This window comes from Herpailurus yagouaroundi, unplaced genomic scaffold (genome assembly GCF_014898765.1).
Source record: "Herpailurus yagouaroundi ecotype Mexico unplaced genomic scaffold, PumYag 207, whole genome shotgun sequence".
Taxonomy (NCBI): Eukaryota; Metazoa; Chordata; class Mammalia; order Carnivora; family Felidae; genus Herpailurus; species Herpailurus yagouaroundi.
Genome location: NW_024412438.1, coordinates 978,373 through 996,937, shown reverse-complemented (window position 1 = coordinate 996,937; position 18,565 = coordinate 978,373). Strand labels below are relative to the sequence as shown.

Below are 18,565 nucleotides of genomic sequence, written 5' to 3'. Positions count from 1 at the left end.
CTCTCGCTCTCCCTCTCGCTCTCCCTCTCGCTCTCCCTCTCGCTCTCTCCCTCTCGAGAGGAAGACCCAAGGGTCTACCCATGTCTACCTAAGGGTCGGTGACCGCCTGGCTCCTTCTGTGCGGTCTCAGGCCCAACGTTGAGAGAGAAAGTCTTAAGGCCACACGGAAAACCCGTAACAGGTGCTTTCCTCCGTGCCCGTCGTATACTTCCGGGTCATAACAAGCCCGAGACTGATGTTACCGAAATACCGGCGCTGTTTTTATTTCATTTATTTCATTCCTCCTCCATTTGAATTCTGGGTTTACCCGCAAGGTCTCCCCTCGGGGCCCAAGGACAAGAGGAAAGGAGTTGCGGTTGGCCCGGGGGCTGGGACGGGTAGTCTGCGCAGGGGGAAGACGGCCACCCACGGGGGGTACGGTCTCCCGGGCGCGGCCCGCGGGACCGGAGTCTGAGGCTCGTTTCCTCTGCCGCGGCGTTCCTTTTCCACTTCCGGGCTCCCCTCTATGTTGCAGGCACGGCCAGGGGCATCGTGATTGCCACAGGCGACCGGACAGTGATGGGCCGCATAGCCACGCTGGCCTCGGGCCTGGAGGTCGGGCGGACGCCCATCGCCATGGAGATTGAACACTTCATCCAGCTGATCACGGGGGTGGCCGTGTTCCTGGGGGTCTCCTTCTTCGTGCTCTCCCTCATCCTGGGCTACAGCTGGCTGGAGGCGGTCATCTTCCTCATCGGCATCATCGTGGCCAATGTGCCCGAGGGGCTGCTGGCCACTGTCACCGTGAGTGGGTCAGGCCGAGCGCCACCCGGGGAGGGTCTCGCCACCCTTTTTCTCAAGGGGCTTACCATTTCTCGGCGATGTTTTCGCCTCCAGCCCCCAAAGTCACTTATCAGATTCCCGTTTAACGGATGGCTCAGAGTTGGAGCCTGAAAAATCTCGGGAGGGACTGCGCCTCGGCTCGCGCTCTCTCTCCCGGGGGCGCGAGGCAGCCACCTGCTCACCCCCGACGTGCTAGCCGCGGCCAACCGTGCCGTAAAGCCTCCCCCGAAGGTCACCGGTGACTAACTGGCAAGCCCGGTGCCCTTGCCTCAGCTCCCTTCCTTGACTCTGCCGCGGAAGCGGGTACCGCTGTCCACCCCCTGGAAGTCTCCCCTCCACCGAGCGCCGCGACGCGTCACTATTCTGGTTCTCCTCTGTCCCCTGCGCGGTCTCCTCCTGCTCCCCCGACCCGGATTCTCAGGCCTCGAGCTCTGCTCTCCACCCCCACCCCAGGCGCCACACCCCATTCTGTGCCAGCGGCTGTCACACCCCTTCGCCCAGCTCTGCGCTGGCCCGCTCTGGACTCCGGCCGCGCGGCCTCGCTTCCCCGAACACACCCCTTGGTCTCAGCCCGGCACGTCCGAAATCGAATCCATCCGCCACCCGCGTGTAGATCCCACCTGGTGTTGGCAGAGCGGGACCCCTGGTCCGGGGTGATGTCACCACACGCCCGGTTCCAGGCTCAGCCCCTCTTCCTCCCCTCCGTCCCAGGTGTGTCTGACCCTGACCGCCAAGCGCATGGCGCGCAAGAACTGCCTGGTGAAGAACCTGGAGGCAGTGGAGACGCTGGGCTCCACCTCCACCATCTGCTCGGACAAGACGGGGACCCTCACCCAGAACCGCATGACCGTCGCCCACATGTGGTTCGACAACCAGATCCATGAGGCCGACACCACCGAAGATCAGTCCGGTGATCGGGCGCTCCGAGGGGGCGAGGGGCTGGAGGACGCCCAGGGCGCCCGCGTGGCCGCGAGGCAGGGAGGGGGGCAGACGAGGGCCCTGAGCCGCACGCCCGCTTCTCCCTCCCTGCCTCCCAGGGGCCACTTTTGACAAGCGATCCCCCACGTGGACGGCCCTGTCTCGGATTGCCGGCCTCTGCAACCGCGCTGTCTTCAAGGCCGGGCAGGAGAACATCTCTGTGTCGAAGGTGGGGCGCCTCCGCACCTGCCCACCTTGCTGACGCCCAGCTCCCCCGCTCACACCCTCCGACAGCCTCCGGGTGTGGGGGGGGGGGGCTTGGGTGCCCTCCTCCCTCGGCCCACGTGACCCTGAATTCTCCTCCGGCAGCGGGACACAGCCGGCGATGCCTCCGAGTCAGCTCTGCTCAAGTGCATCGAGCTGTCCTGCGGCTCCGTGAGGAAGATGAGGGATAGAAACCCCAAGGTGGCGGAGATCCCCTTCAATTCCACCAACAAGTACCAGGTCCGGTCGGGCACCAGCACGGGGGCGGGGAGGGGGCCGAAATGAGAGGGGCGCGCGAGACCTAGGAAGGGTGGGAGCTTCGGCCGCGTCCTTCGCCCCGGCCTCGTCCCCCAGGAAAGCCGCGGTGACCCATGTCTGGTCGCAATGACCCCCTCTGACTTCCAAACTTCCATTCCTCACTACAGCCCATCGCCCTCCCAGCTCTGGCCCCAGCCTCCCAACCTGCCCAGCGGCACCCCTGAAATTGCCTTAGGGGACCCCTCAAGCCACAGGCATCTGTTCAATGCCAAGAACTCCCCGCCTAAGCACACTGAGGCCAGCCTGGCGGCAGGTGCCGCCCCCCACGCCAGCACAGTGCCTGTCTCAGCTGGTCTGGGCAAACATTTGTTAGGTGAATGAATGTCCTAGGGGAAGAGGACGCTCAGTTTACAGGGCTGGGACGATGAGGCCCCAACTCTCCTTCACACGCAGAGGCCCTCCCTCTGTTGACAATGGTTGATGGATCAGGGGTTATCTTATTAGGGGAGGTGTCCTTAGCAGCCTCTGCTGTCCCAGGACCAGGGGCGAGTATGGCCCCCTCTGTAACCACCTGTCCTCCCTCCAGCTGTCTATCCACGAGCGGGAAGACAGCCCCCAGAGCCACGTGCTGGTGATGAAGGGAGCCCCGGAGCGCATCCTGGACCGGTGTTCCACCATCTTGGTGCAGGGCAAGGAGATCCCTTTGGACAAGGAAATGCAAGATGCCTTTCAGAACGCCTACATGGAGCTGGGCGGGCTGGGGGAGCGCGTGCTGGGTGAGAGGCCAAAGCCGGGAGCGGGGCCCAGAAGGGTGTCCGGGCCTCACTGGTTTCCCCAGGGCGGGGGCTCTGGGGACAGCCAGGCAGGCACCTGGTTGCACTCACTCTTCCCTCCTGCCCGCCTCAGGGTTTTGTCAGCTGAATCTGCCCTCTGGGAAGTTCCCTCGCGGATTCAAATTTGACACAGACGAGCTGAACTTTCCCACGGAGAAGCTCTGCTTCGTGGGACTCATGTCCATGATCGACCCTCCCCGGGCTGCCGTGCCGGACGCCGTGGGCAAGTGTCGCAGTGCGGGCATCAAGGTACGCCCTCCCTTCCTCCCCCTGTCCTCCAACGCCGAAGGTCAAGGGCCTGCAGGGGCTGCAGCCTCGCGGACACCCAGGCCACGGGTGGCCGCCTTCCCACGGACCCAGAGGAGAAGCTGTCCATCTGCCTGGAGCTCTCGCTCTGGTCCCTCTTGGTCAAGGTAACCATGCACATCGCCTCCCTCTCTCATTCTACTCTGATTTTGAACCCATCTGGTACTTGTGCTTCGGAGACCTGGCTGTCCAACTTCCCGACTAATGTCCACGCTCTCTAGCATCTGGGGTGGGATGAGCGGCTCTTGTGGGCGCCCACTCCCTCCCCACGCCCCCAGCGACTGGCTCTCGTCCTCATGCCCCAAACACACCCCTCCTGGACCCTCGCGTCCGACTGCAAGTGCTCCCCAGGGGCCACTCCTTCCTCTGTGCCTCGTTCGTTCTTCATTCTGCAAATATTTATCGTTTACCCCCTGCGGACCAGGCACTGTTCAAGGTGCCCGAGTTCAACAAACAGACGGAAACCCTTTCCGCTTCCCTCTCTCCGAGACACCCTCCTCGCCAGCCCCTTAACCCGTCTCATCGCCAGTCATGGTGCCGCGGCTGGCTCTTCTTTTTCCGGCGTCTCAGCTAATGCCCAATCAGTTCAAGCCGCCCGTCCACTGAGGGCCAGGCGCTCCGCCAGGCTCAGGCATCCTAAGACGAAAGAGATGTGGTGCCTGGCCTCCGGCGCTCACGGGCCCCCGGGGGAAATAAATGCCCCTACGGTTAGTCACAGAACACTCTGAGAGCTGGGGTCGTGAGCACCTACCACGGGCCAGGTACTCGCATAACGCAAACCGCCGGTCGTGTGAATCAGGCACTATTCTCAGCGCTTAACCCGTATGATCTCATTTAATCTCTGCAAGAACCTGATGCGTAAGCACCGGTTTTTTCCTTTCGAACAGAAGAGGGGAGCTGAGGCACGAAGGAACGTGCTCCTAAGTGCTGGAGCCGGGGTTTGACCCAAGGCAGCCCTCCCTTTCCTAACTACCACACTGAAGCGTGTGTGTGTGTGTGTGTGTGTGTGTCCGTAAAGGATTTCTCAACCCCGTAACCACTCTGTCTCTGAGGGAGGCGTCATTATCCCCATTTAAAAATAAAACAAGCTGAGACTCAGAGGGGGTAAGTCGCTTTCCCAAAATAAATCTGCCAGTAAGGGCCGGATCAGGTATGTGAAGCATGGTACACGGTCTGGAAAGCTATGCTCCTGCTGGTGAGGCTGCCTCTGGCCACGATCGGTGCCGTCACGGAGGCCTGGGGACGGATCCCCCAGGGAACTCCGAGCAGGGAGCAGTTAATTCTGCTTCAGAGAACTGGACAATGTTTGTACAGAGCGCACGATATTTGATCTGGGCCTCGAAGGCTGGAGTGTCTTGTGAGGCAGGGAGAGGAAGGCTGTCAAGGTCAGAGACGGTGTGTGCCCTGATGGCGTCAGCCTGCACGTGGGGTGCAGGTGTGGGGGGAGGCGAGCGGTACAGGAGACTGGGAGGTTGGGCCGAGGCCATTTGGAAGGACTTTGCCTAAATGCCCGACTTGGGCTTCATCCTGCAGTCCCCAGAGAGCACAGGCGTCCCGGCTGCTCCAGCTTTCAGGAGGCTACCCGTGCGGAGGGTCTGGATCTGGAGGAGGACGGGAGGCAAGGAGGCAGGGAGAGAGGCCGCTGCCATAGTTCAGGCAAGGGGTGAGGCCCTGAACCAGGGCGGTGGCAACGGGCTGGAGGCGAGGAGTCACATGAGAGAAATGCTTTGAGAACATAGTGACCGAGCTGGACGTGGTCAGTGAGGAAGATGCAGGGACAAAGGGACAGAACGCACAGACAGGGCCGTATCGAGACGGGGACAGAGGGCAGGCTTGGCGTGCTGGTGGGAGTGCATGATGAGCTCCCTTCTGACCTTCGGTTGGAAGCGTCCATGAGACGCCCGGGAAGAGACATCCCAGGGGAAGCTGGCCTCGGGTTAGAGCCCAGGACAGAGGGTCGGGCCCGGAGAGCAAGGCTCACCAGCACACAGGTGCAGCTGAAGGCCGGCTAGTCCATTGCATCGTTCTGGCCGGCAAGAGAACCGGGGTCAGGGAAGGGGACAAGGATGGAACCGGGGCCACCAGTCTTGAGGCAAGGAGAGAGAGAGAGAGGAGCGAGTGAAGGAAGGGAGAGGGGGGCGTCCCAGCTCACGTGTGCTGAGTGCCCACCTGGCGCCATTTACCCCTCACGACAACTTTGGAGGGTGGGGCTCGTCCCCTCCTTGGGCCGAGACGAGGTGAAAAGACGGGTCCGAGGTGTGACACTGGGGAGGGCCGGTGTCCGAGCTCAGGCGGTGTCCATCCGCCTCCACAGCCACCTCTTCCGCTGCACTTGGCGGCCACCCTGAGGAGGCGGGAAAGAGCCGGAAGAAGTGGGGAGGGCAACCGGGAATAATGGGGTCCATGCAGACAAGCAGGTCTCAAGGAGGGGGTGGTGGCCAGTGCCGAATGCTCAGAGGAGTCACGCGGCATAAGGACCGCAAAGATGCTGTTGTCTTCAACTGGGAGGCCCACGTGACCTTCAGGGGGCAGGTGCAGGGGCTCATGGGGGTGCAAGAGAAGGCAGGGGGCCTTGGAGGGGCTTCCTCCTCGGGGTCTGTGACATCTGCCCACAGACCCGCACGTGCAGATGCTTGTTCATCCGGCTCCGATCCGCTCACGCTCGTGACCGAGAGCCTCGTCACCGGCCTCTCGGGTGCCAGCCACCCTCCCGAGCAGTGCCGTCCATTCTGTGAGCATCCCCTTCCTCGCCGTGGAGAAGGGGTGTCAGAGCCAGATGTACAGGCAGACGAGGGCCGGGAAGGGGGGCTGTGCCCCCGGCATCCCTCCTCTGCCCTGCTGGATGGCCTGCAGCCACGGAGTGGGCACTAAGAAAACCGTCTCCCACTCCCGGCTCCCCGGGGCCTCGAGTCACGGCCCCTTCTAAGCCTTTGTCCCTCACCGGTAGATGAGGGGTCCTTCCAGCCGGGACGGCCTCGTATCCCGTGAAATCCTAACTCCTAAACGGTCTCTGAGGCTCCTCTTCCAAGAGACCCTCGTTAATTTGTTACTCTTCGTGGAGGCTTTCCTCCACCCTGGTGAAGTATCTTTGATCCCTTAAGTACAACTTGTCACCCACCCAACACGTGTACACACACACACACACACACACACACACACACACAGTTGCGCCATTTGGGCTGGGATCTGTGAATCCCACCGTCTGGTGGTCCGGCCTTTTCTGACTTTGGGAAAGGAATGGGTTGGGAGGGGGTCCGAACGCTGCTGGTCTTTTCTCTTTTCTCCGTCCTACTAGGTGATCATGGTGACTGGGGACCACCCGATCACAGCCAAGGCCATTGCCAAAGGTGTGGGCATTATCTCAGAGGGCAATGAGACTGTGGAGGACATCGCCGCCCGGCTCAACATTCCTGTCAGCCAGGTCAACCCCAGGTGAGGCGTTCCCCGGAGCCCGTCCCCCATCAACCCAGCCTGTCCCACAGAGCGCTCGAGTGTCCCCGGGGGCATTTGGATAGCTCCTCTGGGACTTTGCAGGCCTTGCCTGGGACACCTCAGTGACGGCTGCTCGGTCCTGAATGTGTCCAGGCTGTGCCACTGACTGACTGTGTAACCCCAGAGGTGTCACTCTGCCGTCCTGAGCCCCCGTTCCCTCAACTACAAATTTAGGGTGCTGTCTACACTGCAGGGTGGCCACGGGGGCGAGAGGCTTGTAAGAGAACTAGCACGTTGCCTAGCAACGACTGTGCTCGGTGAGGATGCCACCTCTCTTCCTCAAAGGGAGAGATGGGACAAGGAGGCCACCCATGGAGACAGGGGAGGAGGCCCATGGCCCTGGGAGCCCGACTCTGCAGGGGCCCTGCGGCCCAGTGATGGGGGTGCGGGTGGAGGCAGGCGGCTGGCAGGGGCGCGGGGACGTAGGGGGCTCAGCCACCTCTGTCCCCGACGTCCAGAGAAGCCAAGGCGTGCGTCGTGCACGGCTCAGACCTGAAGGACATGACGTCGGAGCAGCTGGACGAGATCCTCAGGAACCACACGGAGATCGTGTTCGCACGGACGTCCCCGCAACAGAAACTCATCATCGTGGAGGGCTGTCAGAGGCAGGTGAGGACGATGGGGGCGCCTCGGGGGGCCCCGCCCAGCCCAGCCCCAAACCTCCTGGGGCCGGGAGGAGACTCCCGAGAGCACCCTGTCTTGAGCCCTGAGACGGCCGCCAGTTGAGGCCCCCCCGAGAGTTCTAACGTCTCAGGAGGAGCCGGACAGGGAAGGGCCGGGCACGAGGACCTTTAGAGACAAGGGATGATGGGAGCAGAGTGAGCTTTGGGACGGGTCCCGATGGGTCACAGTGGTGTGAGTTCAGTCCCTCTGTGCTTCGCCCAGGGGGCCATCGTGGCGGTGACGGGGGACGGCGTGAACGACTCCCCCGCGCTGAAGAAGGCTGACATCGGCATCGCCATGGGCATCTCGGGCTCCGACGTGTCGAAGCAGGCCGCCGACATGATCCTGCTGGACGACAACTTCGCCTCCATCGTCACGGGCGTGGAGGAGGGTGAGGGGCCACGCGGGCTGGGGTGGCGTCGGGGACGCTAAGCCGGCGCTGGCTTCCCAGGCCTCTGGACCCCAACGCAGAGCCGACGCAGGGCCCCAGGCACCCGCATGCCGCCTCGGCTCCCCTCCAACACACATTCCCCCTCTCTGGGGGACACGGGCCACCATGTTTCGAGCGCCTGGGCCGGGGAGGGGGCCCTCCCGTCTCCCTGACGCCCTCACCACCTCCCACAGGCCGCCTCATCTTTGACAACCTGAAGAAATCCATCGCGTACACCCTGACCAGCAACATCCCCGAGATCACCCCCTTCCTGCTCTTCATCATCGCCAACATCCCCCTGCCTCTGGGCACCGTGACCATCCTCTGCATCGACCTGGGCACAGACATGGTGAGGCCGGGGGTCGGAGCGGGGTACGGGCGAGGCGATCACGGGCGCAGGCGGGTGGCGGAGGGCAGCCAGGGCACGTGGCCAGGCTGCGACGGTCGAGGGAACAGAAGTCCGAGACCTGGACCGTAACAGCGTCTTAATAACGTGTGCTGAACTGCATCAGAGGTTCTTCCTCACTGACGGTCCTGTGCACCTGTCGCCTCCCTTCCGCTGCCCTCCTCCCCCCCGCGCGCCCCTCACACAGGTCCCGGCCATCTCCCTGGCCTACGAGGCGGCTGAGAGTGACATCATGAAGCGGCAGCCCAGGAACCCTCAGACGGACAAGCTGGTGAATGAGAGGCTCATCAGCATGGCCTATGGACAGATCGGTGCGGAGGGGCCCTGGGGCCCCGGGGGGACCCCGAGACAAGTCTCTGCCCAGCTGTCGGGGGAGGAGCCCCCCGCGAAATCCCAGGCCGGGGGCCAGCCCCCCCGCCAGGGGTCGGGGACATCCATCTCTGGCCTCACTCTGCTTCCTCCTCTGACCCAGGGCCTGTCTTTGCCCACTCCCCACAGGGATGATCCAGGCACTGGGTGGCTTCTTCACCTACTTCGTCATCCTGGCGGAGAATGGTTTCCTGCCATCACGGCTGCTGGGAATCCGCCTGGACTGGGACGACCGGTCCATGAACGACCTAGAGGACAGCTACGGACAGGAGTGGGTGAGTGGGCCCGCGAGCGGGGACACCCGGGCCGGAGAGGACGGGCTCAGTGCCGGCAGGAGTGGTCCTCGTGGCCCACGGGGGCTGGGGGCGAAGGGCGCCTGGTGCCCGGGGCTGAGCGAGTGCCACAAGCACACTGCCCTGGGCACCTGCCCTCGCCTCTCACGCCACCCCATCTGCCCGCCCCCCTCCCAGACCTACGAGCAGCGGAAGGTGGTGGAGTTCACCTGCCACACGGCCTTCTTTGCCAGCATCGTGGTCGTGCAGTGGGCCGACCTCATCATCTGCAAGACCCGCCGTAACTCGGTCTTCCAGCAGGGCATGAAGTGAGCGCCCCCGGGCCCCCCACACCCCACCCCTCCCCCGGCAGAGTCTGCTGTTTTCCTCCCGTGTGCCTCCTCCCTCCTTCCCTCCTTCGTCTCACACTCCAGTGATACCCATCCCACCCTCTGCCCAGCCCTAAACGCGGGTGCCCTGTGCTCCCCCCCCCCATGCCCAGGTAGCCCCAGTTTATGGCACCCGCCCTGTGGAGTTGTGTTATCCTCATGGGGGCTGGGAGCTGCTCGGAGTCAGGTTCGCTGCCTTCTTAGAGTGTGAGTTATCATGTGCCTGTCATCGTGCTGTGACTCAAACACATTGTCTAACCTCACAATAGCTCAATGAGATAGGTGCTATTTCCATTTTATGGAGCAGAGAACCCAAAAAGGTTCCGTGACATGCCTGAGGTCACCCAGGCGGTAAGCGTTCACCCGGGTCTGCTTCGAATGCCCAAGCTCTTGGCTACTGCCCTGGGTGGCTCGCCTGTCCCTCTGGCACCTGCTCGGTACTCAGTAATTACTCTGTGACTGTGGCATGGACGGTGGTTCGTTCTGGAGGCATCACTGCCATTCTCTTCTACAAAGAGCAGACGCGATTCCCCAAGTGAGTTTTGAGCTAATTTCTTAGCGGGGGGGGGGGGGGGGGGAAGAGCGGGATGCCAAAACCCTGGTGAAGTTAATAGGCTTGAGATCCCGGGGAGAGGAAGGTGGAAAGTCCATTGGCTAAGTCAAGGTCACACGATGGAAAGAGAGTCCACCAGCTGGATGGTGCGGTAAGGGGAGACCGGGAGCAGAAAATCGAAGACATGGGGTCCCGCTGTGGGGATCACATGCTGTGCTGCACACAGGTGACACAGGAAGGTGGGAACACACAGCCCAGCTGCCTCCAGCCCTCTGAGAGACAAATGGAAAAGAGAAGGGGGACTGATGATACCAACAGCCACTGGCCAGCGGCTGCCCCACCTGGGGTCCGGGGTCCTGGGGTCCTCAGTGATGCTGGCTGCAAGATTCCAAAGCCTTATGGAGACCACCCACCTACGAGAGGGCTGTTAGGCTTCCTGAAGTTTCACTTTTAGGCAGAATCATGGGTGTGAAGGGCCATCCGTGATCCCACGCTAACACGAGGCTCTGTTTGGAAAGCGTGTACATTTCCAATGTTAAATGGGGAAATGGTATTCATTCCTTACTAGCAAATGTAGCCTGAGAGACAACAATCCATTAGAACGTGGTCAAGAAAGAATGGGAAGGATCCTTTAGTGAGTGGAAAGCTTGGGAAGTACCAGCCCCGGCCCAAAAAGACATGTGGTGCGTGAGGTTTTAACAGGCTGACCAGTAACGCAACCGCACCCTGCGAACGTTCCAGAGCTATCCTGTCCCCAGCAAGCCTACGATATACGGGTAGTATCTCCATGTCTCAGGGAAGGGACATGAGGCTCAGAGAGGTTCCAGAACCTCGCTTACAGCCGAAAGCTAGTAAGTGGGAGAGCTGGGACTAGACTCTGCTGTCTGACTCCAGAAACTGTTCTCAGAACCTCGCTCTATCCTGCTTTTCGGTTCCAAGACCGTGGGCACATTTCTAGCATTTCCTTTCCAGTGAGTGGACGCCTTCCTCTCTGCTAAGTGCTTTACAGACGTTCTCCTCTTTATGGGATCTCGACAAGCAGCAACTCCCGGGGCCGGGGCCTGAGAGTGTGAAAGACGTACACAAACCCTGAGGCAAAGGGCTTCCAAAGCCCCTCGCTAGGCAGACGCACTGACGCAGACCGCAGGCCGGGACCCGTGACAAGACCATACGCTGCGGGAGGGCAGAAGGAAGCTTGTGTTGACCACAGCATCTCCAACATAGAGCGCATCAACCCCCACACTGGAAACGTTCATTTAATGGATGAATATATGTGTTATGGGCAACAGTCGGAGGTGAAATCCGAAGGCAGAAAACGTAAAGAACATCTACTTTGGTTTTGTGCAGCCTGAGAAGGGGGTGTTTGAAGACGGAGGGTGTAGGGCGACGTCTGTGATGGGTCCCGGGCAGGCCTCTGCCTCTTCCACCACCAAGGGTCTCCCTGGATCTCCCCCCACGTCACCCCACCTTCCAACACCGCCTCCTTTGTCTTTCCAGGAACAAGATTCTGATTTTTGGGCTCCTGGAGGAGACAGCGCTGGCGGCCTTCCTGTCCTACTGCCCGGGCATGGGTGTGGCCCTCCGCATGTACCCACTCAAGTGAGTGTGTCGTCAGAAGGGCCCCGCGAGGTTCTGGTCCCCAAACCCTACTTTCTGTGACCGCCCTGGGATGCCCCTGACACTCTCCCGTTTCTTTTTTTTCCTGCAGGGTCACTTGGTGGTTCTGTGCCTTCCCGTACAGCCTCCTCATATTCATCTACGATGAGGTCCGAAAGCTCATCCTGCGGCGGTATCCCGGCGGTAAGCCCCCCGACCCTCACCCCTGCGCCCCGCCGCTGCACCCCACTGCTGGCCACCCCGCCCCGGGCTCCATGCCCAAAGCATTCCTACTGCGGATCCTTGCTCCTTCTCCTCATGTCCCCCAGATCCTGGGGCCCCTGGTCCTAGGAGCCCTGAGCCTGCTGAACCCCATCACTGCCAGGCCTGGGCCCACCTGACACACAGGTGGCCCTTAGGCTACTCCTTCCACCGCGACCAGAGAACAAAGAGTTGGGAGGGCCCCTCCAGGTCACCTCATCCCGCTTCCACACTTTACCGAGATGGAGAGGTGCCGAGGTGAATTTATTTGTCTGGGGTCATAAAGCAAGGACCTGGCTCCAGAACCCGGCCTCCTGATTCCTGGGCATCGACCAAGTTTTTTGTTTTGTTTTTTTTTTTCCCAACAAGCATTTTTGACCACTTACTGGAAATGGAAAATGGATGGCCCACAAGCCAAATATGACCCACGGATATCGTTTGGTCTGGTCTGCCCTTTGCTGGCTGGATGTGTTTTTTAATTGGTCCAATGACTGAAATTTGGGGGCTTTCCCGTAAAATCCAAATTTCCGACTTCTGAAAAACCACGAGCGGCCAGCCCCACGGCCACATCTCTGCACGGCCACAATGGGCGCTTGCCCCTTTCGAAACTCATTTGTTACCCCCATGGCCCCTGGATCTTCACCCCCAACCCACTCTGTGCCCACCCTGAACCGTGCTAAATACAAGCCTCCCTAACCCCAGGGCCCCAGCTCCCTGATTTCCTCCCCTCCGTTTCCACCCTCCTCAAGACTTCCCTGGGCCCCTGCACCAGGCCTGTGCTGCACGTGGCCGTAAGCCCCCGAGCCCGTGGAGACAGATCTCTGCCCCCCACCCCCGTGAACTCACACCGCGCCCCCCCCCCCCCCAATCTCCCCCACAGGCTGGGTGGAGAAGGAGACGTACTACTGAGCCGTCTGAAGAAGGACCAGGGTCAAGGGCGCCTGGAGGGGGCTGGGGGTGGTGGTGCAAAAAGACTGGGGGGTGTCGGGGGAGGGTCCGGGAGGGAGAATGGGGCCACTCAGCAGGCTAAGTTCGGGGGGAATGGGTAACTAAGCTCGGGGCGATTGCCTTGCAGACCTAACGACAAACAACCGGGTTAGACCCCACACGTCAGGGTCCTTCCCAGATCCCAATCGACACGCTCCGCTCCGTGGTCCACTTTTTCCGAGAAATTAACGGCTACCCCAGCCCTCCCTGTTCCGTCCCTGCACACCCACCTGCCATTACAACAGTTCAACACCCAAAGGCAGGGACCTGTCTGAACCAGGAGGAGGGGACCGTCTCAGATCACCAATGTCCCTTCATCTCCCCGGCCTTACCCCACCGTCCCTTCCACCCGTCCTTTGCTTCCTGCCAGACGCTGCCCCCTGCCCCCACTGGGGATGAGACGCGGTTCCTCCTGGTGAGTGCCAGGTGTGGGGCCGGAAAGGGAAGCTGGCTGCAGAAGTCACCCATCCCCCCAGGCAAGGCTGGTTAGGAACCTCTAGGGGAGAGTTGGGCAGGGGGGTGGGAGGCGGACGGACAGATACGGTAAAGGGAGCCGGGAAAAAGAGTGCCAAGGACAGGACAGCTGATGTGTGGCACCTCCAGCCCTGCGTCCTGCCCTTTTAAAGCTTCCTGCCAGCTCACATGTGGCCAGAGTAGCAGCAAAGGCAGGCCAGCTCAATCCGGAAGCTCCCCTGGGATCCCACACCCGTGCACCAGGCAGTCCCCACCGACCCCCGGCTTGTGTCGTCTGGGCCCTGGGGCCCGGGTGTCCCAGATGCTCCAGCGCTCTCCGTCCCATGCACCTGGTGACGCACTCCCTCCATGCTGTTCCGAGGGGACGGCCACCAGTTCATTCCCTGGCCCAGCCGCCCCCTTCCCCTTTGTGCCCATCCTGATGAACCGGCTTCATTCCAGGAATTCCCTGGCCATCAGCGGGAACCAGGGTGGAGAACTTCCAGAACCTTCCTGTCTTCCGGGGACATGCAGAATGAGCTTAGGTCGCGAGCACGGGCAGAAGCTCTGGACCACGAGAGAGAGCAAATGTTAGGAGGGCTGTTCCTCCCGGGCAAACTGCTTTCCCGCTGGTGATCATTTCGCCCACTTTCCAAGATGGGGAGTTAGTTTCAGGTTCCTACGGGAGGTCCTTTTCCTTCCCTTACCACCCCCCCCCCCCAACTCCAAGACTAACAGTCTTGCTCTGCATGCGCGTCTGCCGCTTCTCTAAGCCTGGCCTAGAAGGCACTGGGAAGTTCCTGTAGACAGACACCCAGATGAACCGAGCAAGAGACACCTAAGGGGAACGGAAGGCCTCAGGCAGAAAGGAAGGCGGCCCAGAGACAGCCTCCCCGGGGGCGCTCGCCCCGCTACACTGGAATGTCACTTGTTCAGAAGCACCTTAGAACAAGCGAGTCACGGCTTGGGGCTGGGAAACCTGATTGGAAGCGAGATGAACTTGGGCCTGATTCACCCGAGATGTGTTGACTGTGCACAAAGCTTCTCTTTGCACAATCAACAGAAAGGGCACTTGTCTAGCAAAGTAAGGGCATAAACCACATCGCTGGGGGTGGCCTGTTTAGTCTACCTAAAACAATACTTTTGAAGCACTTTAGGAATATCTATGTAGAAGTAGCCTGGGCTAATCATCATCAGTGCTCATGTGTTGGTTAAAGAAACATTTGCAAGACCTTTACTTGGTGACCTTTTTGTAAGACATTAGTTCGACATACTCCGTGTGTACTTGAAAATAATAAAGTTGCATTTCTTTACGGAAGAGGAATCCCTTCCACAGCTCAGGTTTCTAGACTGAGTACTTGCCTTCTTCCCCCCCCCCCCCCCCCCCCCCACGCTGTGTGCGGGACGTGTGCGGGACGTGGCCTGTGGAGGAAGCCGGAAGCCGTAAAGAGCGGGAAGGAGATGGGGACAGGAAGGAAAGGGTCTGGGGGCAGGCGATGTCAGCGGAGAGGGCCAGAGGGGAAGAAGCCAGGCTGCGAAATGACCTGGAAGAAAAGCCAGTGGAGGCCTCCATCCTCGTGGCCGAACATACCCCGAGGGCCACAAAGGTTTGTCCAGAACAGGGAAGGACCTACGAGTCTATGGGGGCCCAGATCCTCAAGGCCACTTCTGCTTCCTCTGTTCCAGACCACAATCAGGCCGCCGTCAGTCTGAGGGGTGGGGGAAGGGGATGGTCAAAACCAATGAACAGCCTATACCGTAGGCAGAGCCCCGGTCTGGGTGCTGTTTAGGGGACGGAGGGAAAAGTGGCTGCAGCCCTTGAAACTGACCTAGGTAGCCGACTCTGGAAGCCTTCGTGGGCGGGGCGTGATGGGCAGCGGGGAGGGACGTCTGTGTGCTGCAGGTGCAGCGGCCGTTGGGTGCCGGGCATTCCCCCCCGGGGTCCCCGGGAATGGGACAGGAGAAGACACCAGCACTGACGACCCATGCCAGGATCTGGGAACGGGAGTCGGGAGTCCGCGCCTGCCACCTTCAGCTCCGCGGGCGCGGTGACGGTGACGGTGACCTTAGAGGGAGTATTACCCGCAGCTCACTCCGCGCCCTGACCGTGTCAGACCTTTGTTTGCACAGTCTCGTGTAACTCTACCTCCGGGCCTTCCCTCTTGATAGTCCCGCTGCCGGGAACACGCTTCCCATCATTCACATGCCTGGCTTCCTCACCTCGTTCAGACGGCTCCCCAAACGTTCCCTCCTCGGAAAGGCCCGCACGGAGCACCCCAATAAAATTACGCTCCCGGGAGCCCTTTCCCCATTCTCTTTGCTTTATTCATACATGCTTGCTACCTCAAGTTTAGGGAGGCGATATATAGAAATGTACGCCCACCATTGAAACATACATAATATTTGATTTGCTCGACCGACTCCGGCATGCACTCGGGGATATTTTCTCTTCTGTCCACCGCCTTTATCTTTAGCAGCTAAAACCATGCCTGCAACATATTGGGCAATGAAAACAGATTGGCCGGGTGACTGAAAGAACCCTCAGGATCCAGTGAGATGCACGCTGCTGTGATCTTTAATTTACAGATGAGAAAATTAGAAGGGTTGGAAAGGTCAAGTTACGTCTTCAGAGCCTCCAGGATGGTGCGTATCCGAATCAGGATCTGACTCTCCACCAGCGTGGCCCCCAGGGCCGGCCCTCTTAGCCGCCACACCACACTCTCTCTAGCCCAGAGGGCGCCTGGCCGGCCCGGTGGTTTAGGGAACCGTGGAGGCTTCGGAGGGAGCGACACAAACGTTGGTGCGGTAGGGGCTGGGCAGACACATGTGACTAGAGAGAGCCAGGCAAAGGGAGAGGACTCGGTCTTAAAGATGCCGAGACTGAACCATCCACTGGAGGATTTAGTCCAAGGTGAGAGAATCTTAGCACTGGAGGTAGTTAGGGCTGGAGGTTAAGGCCAACCTCCGATCCAGGCAGAAATGCTTTCCACGGCATTTCCTTTTTATCCACAGAATAGGAAATGTGATGACTCACCCAGCAGAGACAGACGACAAGCTAAATATTCATCATGCTAAGAAGGCAGCAAAAAGATAGGAAAAACTGAGTTGATCGATATCAAAGGAAGACATCTGACACAAAATGAGTCTTTCAAAAGCATCCTCAGCTCCAGTGTGAATTCAGTGGAGAATTGTTTTCCAAATTCCTTCAAAGAGCGTCTTTAGATTATTTCCACTGTACTAGAATATAGGGGGGGAAATGGGCATTGCCCAGCCTATTTTATGAGACAAATACAGTTTTGATACAATTTAATAAAACATATCTTTGATGACTCCCAGCAAATCACAGAATGCAACTACAGCGCATTATATGTTAAACCAAGAGCTAACATGCCCTAGACAAAATGATTAGATAATCAGCTCAAAAAATGTTGAGGGGGCGCCTGGGTGGCTCAGTCGGTTAAGCGTCCAACTTGGGCTCGGGTCATAATCTCGCGGTTCGTGAGTTCGAGCCCCGCGTCGGGCTCTATGCTTAGAGCCTGGACCCTGCTTCCGATTCTCTGTCTCCCTCTCTCTCCTCCCCTAACCCACTCGCATTCTGTCTCTGTCTCTCTCAAAGATAAATAAACATTAAAAAAATGTTGAGAAAGTTATCAGTAAGATTCAGCATCTATTCTGGATTAAAGTGTTGGAAGGAAAAGCGTATAGGATGACTAATCATGCTCAGAGAAGACAGGAAGTGATGTAGTAAAAGTCTGGAAAACTATAATCATAGCAACTATACCAAAAGCAATAGCAACATTTGAAATCCTGAATTAGGAGTTTATATTTAAGTGGTCTAAATATAGAGACCGACCAGAAGAAATAAAAACTTATTTCAACACAAAATGACAGGAGCAAAAAAAAAAAAAAAAAAAAAATCACAAAAATCCTAGAAACAATGAGTTCAAACTTACAGGGTACGAGATACCAATTAAAAAAAAAAAAATCCCGTGTATCCCTAAAATTAGTGAGATAGAAAATATAGTACAAACAGCTTCCGTACGCAAAAGAATCAAAACCAATTACACTCAAGATCCCACGTGTGTGGGGCGTCTGGGTGGCTCAGTTGGTTGAAAGTCTTCAACTTGGGCTCAGGTCATGATCTCGCGGTCCGTGGGTTCGAGCCCCGCGTCGGGCTCTGTGCTGACAGCTCAGAGCCCGGAGCCTTTTTCGGATTCCGTGTGTGTGTGTGTGTGTGTGTGTGTGTGTCTCTCTCTCTGCCCCTCCCCTGATCGCGCTCAGTCTCTCCCTGTCTCTCAAAAATAAATAAATGTTAAAAAAAAAACAGATTCCACATGTGTGACATATGGCACTTATTAAAGAAACTTTAAAAGCGCGATAAGAGTAACAAAGGCATGAACACAGGGCTTGCTAAGCATGGCTGCTGTCTGGGAGCCAGAATGCAGGAAAAAGAAACAGAAGTTGCTACCAAGACTCAACCCAATATCAAAATCCTGTCTGTATTTTTACAAAACACGGCATGTCGGTCGTGACATTCGGCTGCAAACGTGGTCAGGCAAGAACGTCAGAGGTTTTTTTATAAGTAATTATGAAGCCAAGAAGCTGACAGCCGCGGTGACCCTAGCAGACCAAAGTGACCATTATCAAAACCTTGTCACATCGAGCTCAAACCTGAAAGTTCATCATTCGTTGGCCATATTTTGGGAACTATTTGTGGACCAGCCTCTCTGCGCTATTCTGGGAACTGGGTATGCAGCCGGGAAGAAGGCAGGAAAGGTCCCCCCCGGTCACGGTCACGGTCACGGAGAAACAGACAATTAACAAGTCAACGCATAAGTGGGCAGGATGATTTCAGAGGGTGGAAAGGGCGGTGCGGACCACAGGGACGGACTGTGGGCTGCACGTGTGGTGGCCAGCTATTTTGGATCGACAACCAGAAGGCCTCTCTAAAGAGGTAGACTTTTGAGCCAAGATCTGTGGAACAGAACAGGGTTTCCAAAAATAATTTCGATTGATTACATGTCAGTCAAGTTGCTTTGGGGGGCACCCTCCCACGTGCAAGTCTGCACGGGTGAACTTGGCAATTTTAACTTCAATTCGATCCTTGCTGTCAAGGGTCTTACGAGCTACATTACACACAAAGACCGGGCAAGACTGTTTGTAACGAGTATTCCAAAGGGCTCCTACAAATCCATAAGAAAAAGGAGAGAGTGGGAAAGCGGGGGACGTCAAGAACAATTCACAAAAAGAAACATGAAATCCAGGGGCGCCTGGGTGGCTCAGTGGGTTGGGC

At 58.6% G+C, this 18,565-nt stretch overlaps 1 protein-coding gene across 1 annotated transcript in view; it reads left to right on the top strand.

The window, feature by feature from the left end:
• Nucleotides 1–14,612, top strand: part of LOC121015507 (sodium/potassium-transporting ATPase subunit alpha-2) — a 24,683-nt gene extending 10,071 nt beyond the window's left edge. Inside the window, exons 8-23 of the mRNA XM_040452451.1 lie at nt 515–783; nt 1,534–1,732; nt 1,860–1,969; nt 2,110–2,244; nt 2,849–3,038; nt 3,169–3,344; nt 6,697–6,833; nt 7,352–7,502; nt 7,779–7,947; nt 8,181–8,335; nt 8,580–8,703; nt 8,891–9,036; nt 9,232–9,362; nt 11,473–11,574; nt 11,684–11,775; nt 12,713–14,612. Coding sequence (XP_040308385.1) covers nt 515–783; nt 1,534–1,732; nt 1,860–1,969; nt 2,110–2,244; nt 2,849–3,038; nt 3,169–3,344; nt 6,697–6,833; nt 7,352–7,502; nt 7,779–7,947; nt 8,181–8,335; nt 8,580–8,703; nt 8,891–9,036; nt 9,232–9,362; nt 11,473–11,574; nt 11,684–11,775; nt 12,713–12,741 — 2,315 coding nt within the window. The 3' untranslated portion in view covers nt 12,742–14,612. The remainder of the gene's footprint in view (nt 1–514; nt 784–1,533; nt 1,733–1,859; nt 1,970–2,109; nt 2,245–2,848; nt 3,039–3,168; nt 3,345–6,696; nt 6,834–7,351; nt 7,503–7,778; nt 7,948–8,180; nt 8,336–8,579; nt 8,704–8,890; nt 9,037–9,231; nt 9,363–11,472; nt 11,575–11,683; nt 11,776–12,712) is intronic.
• The last annotated feature ends 3,953 nt before the right edge of the window (nt 14,613–18,565 follow it).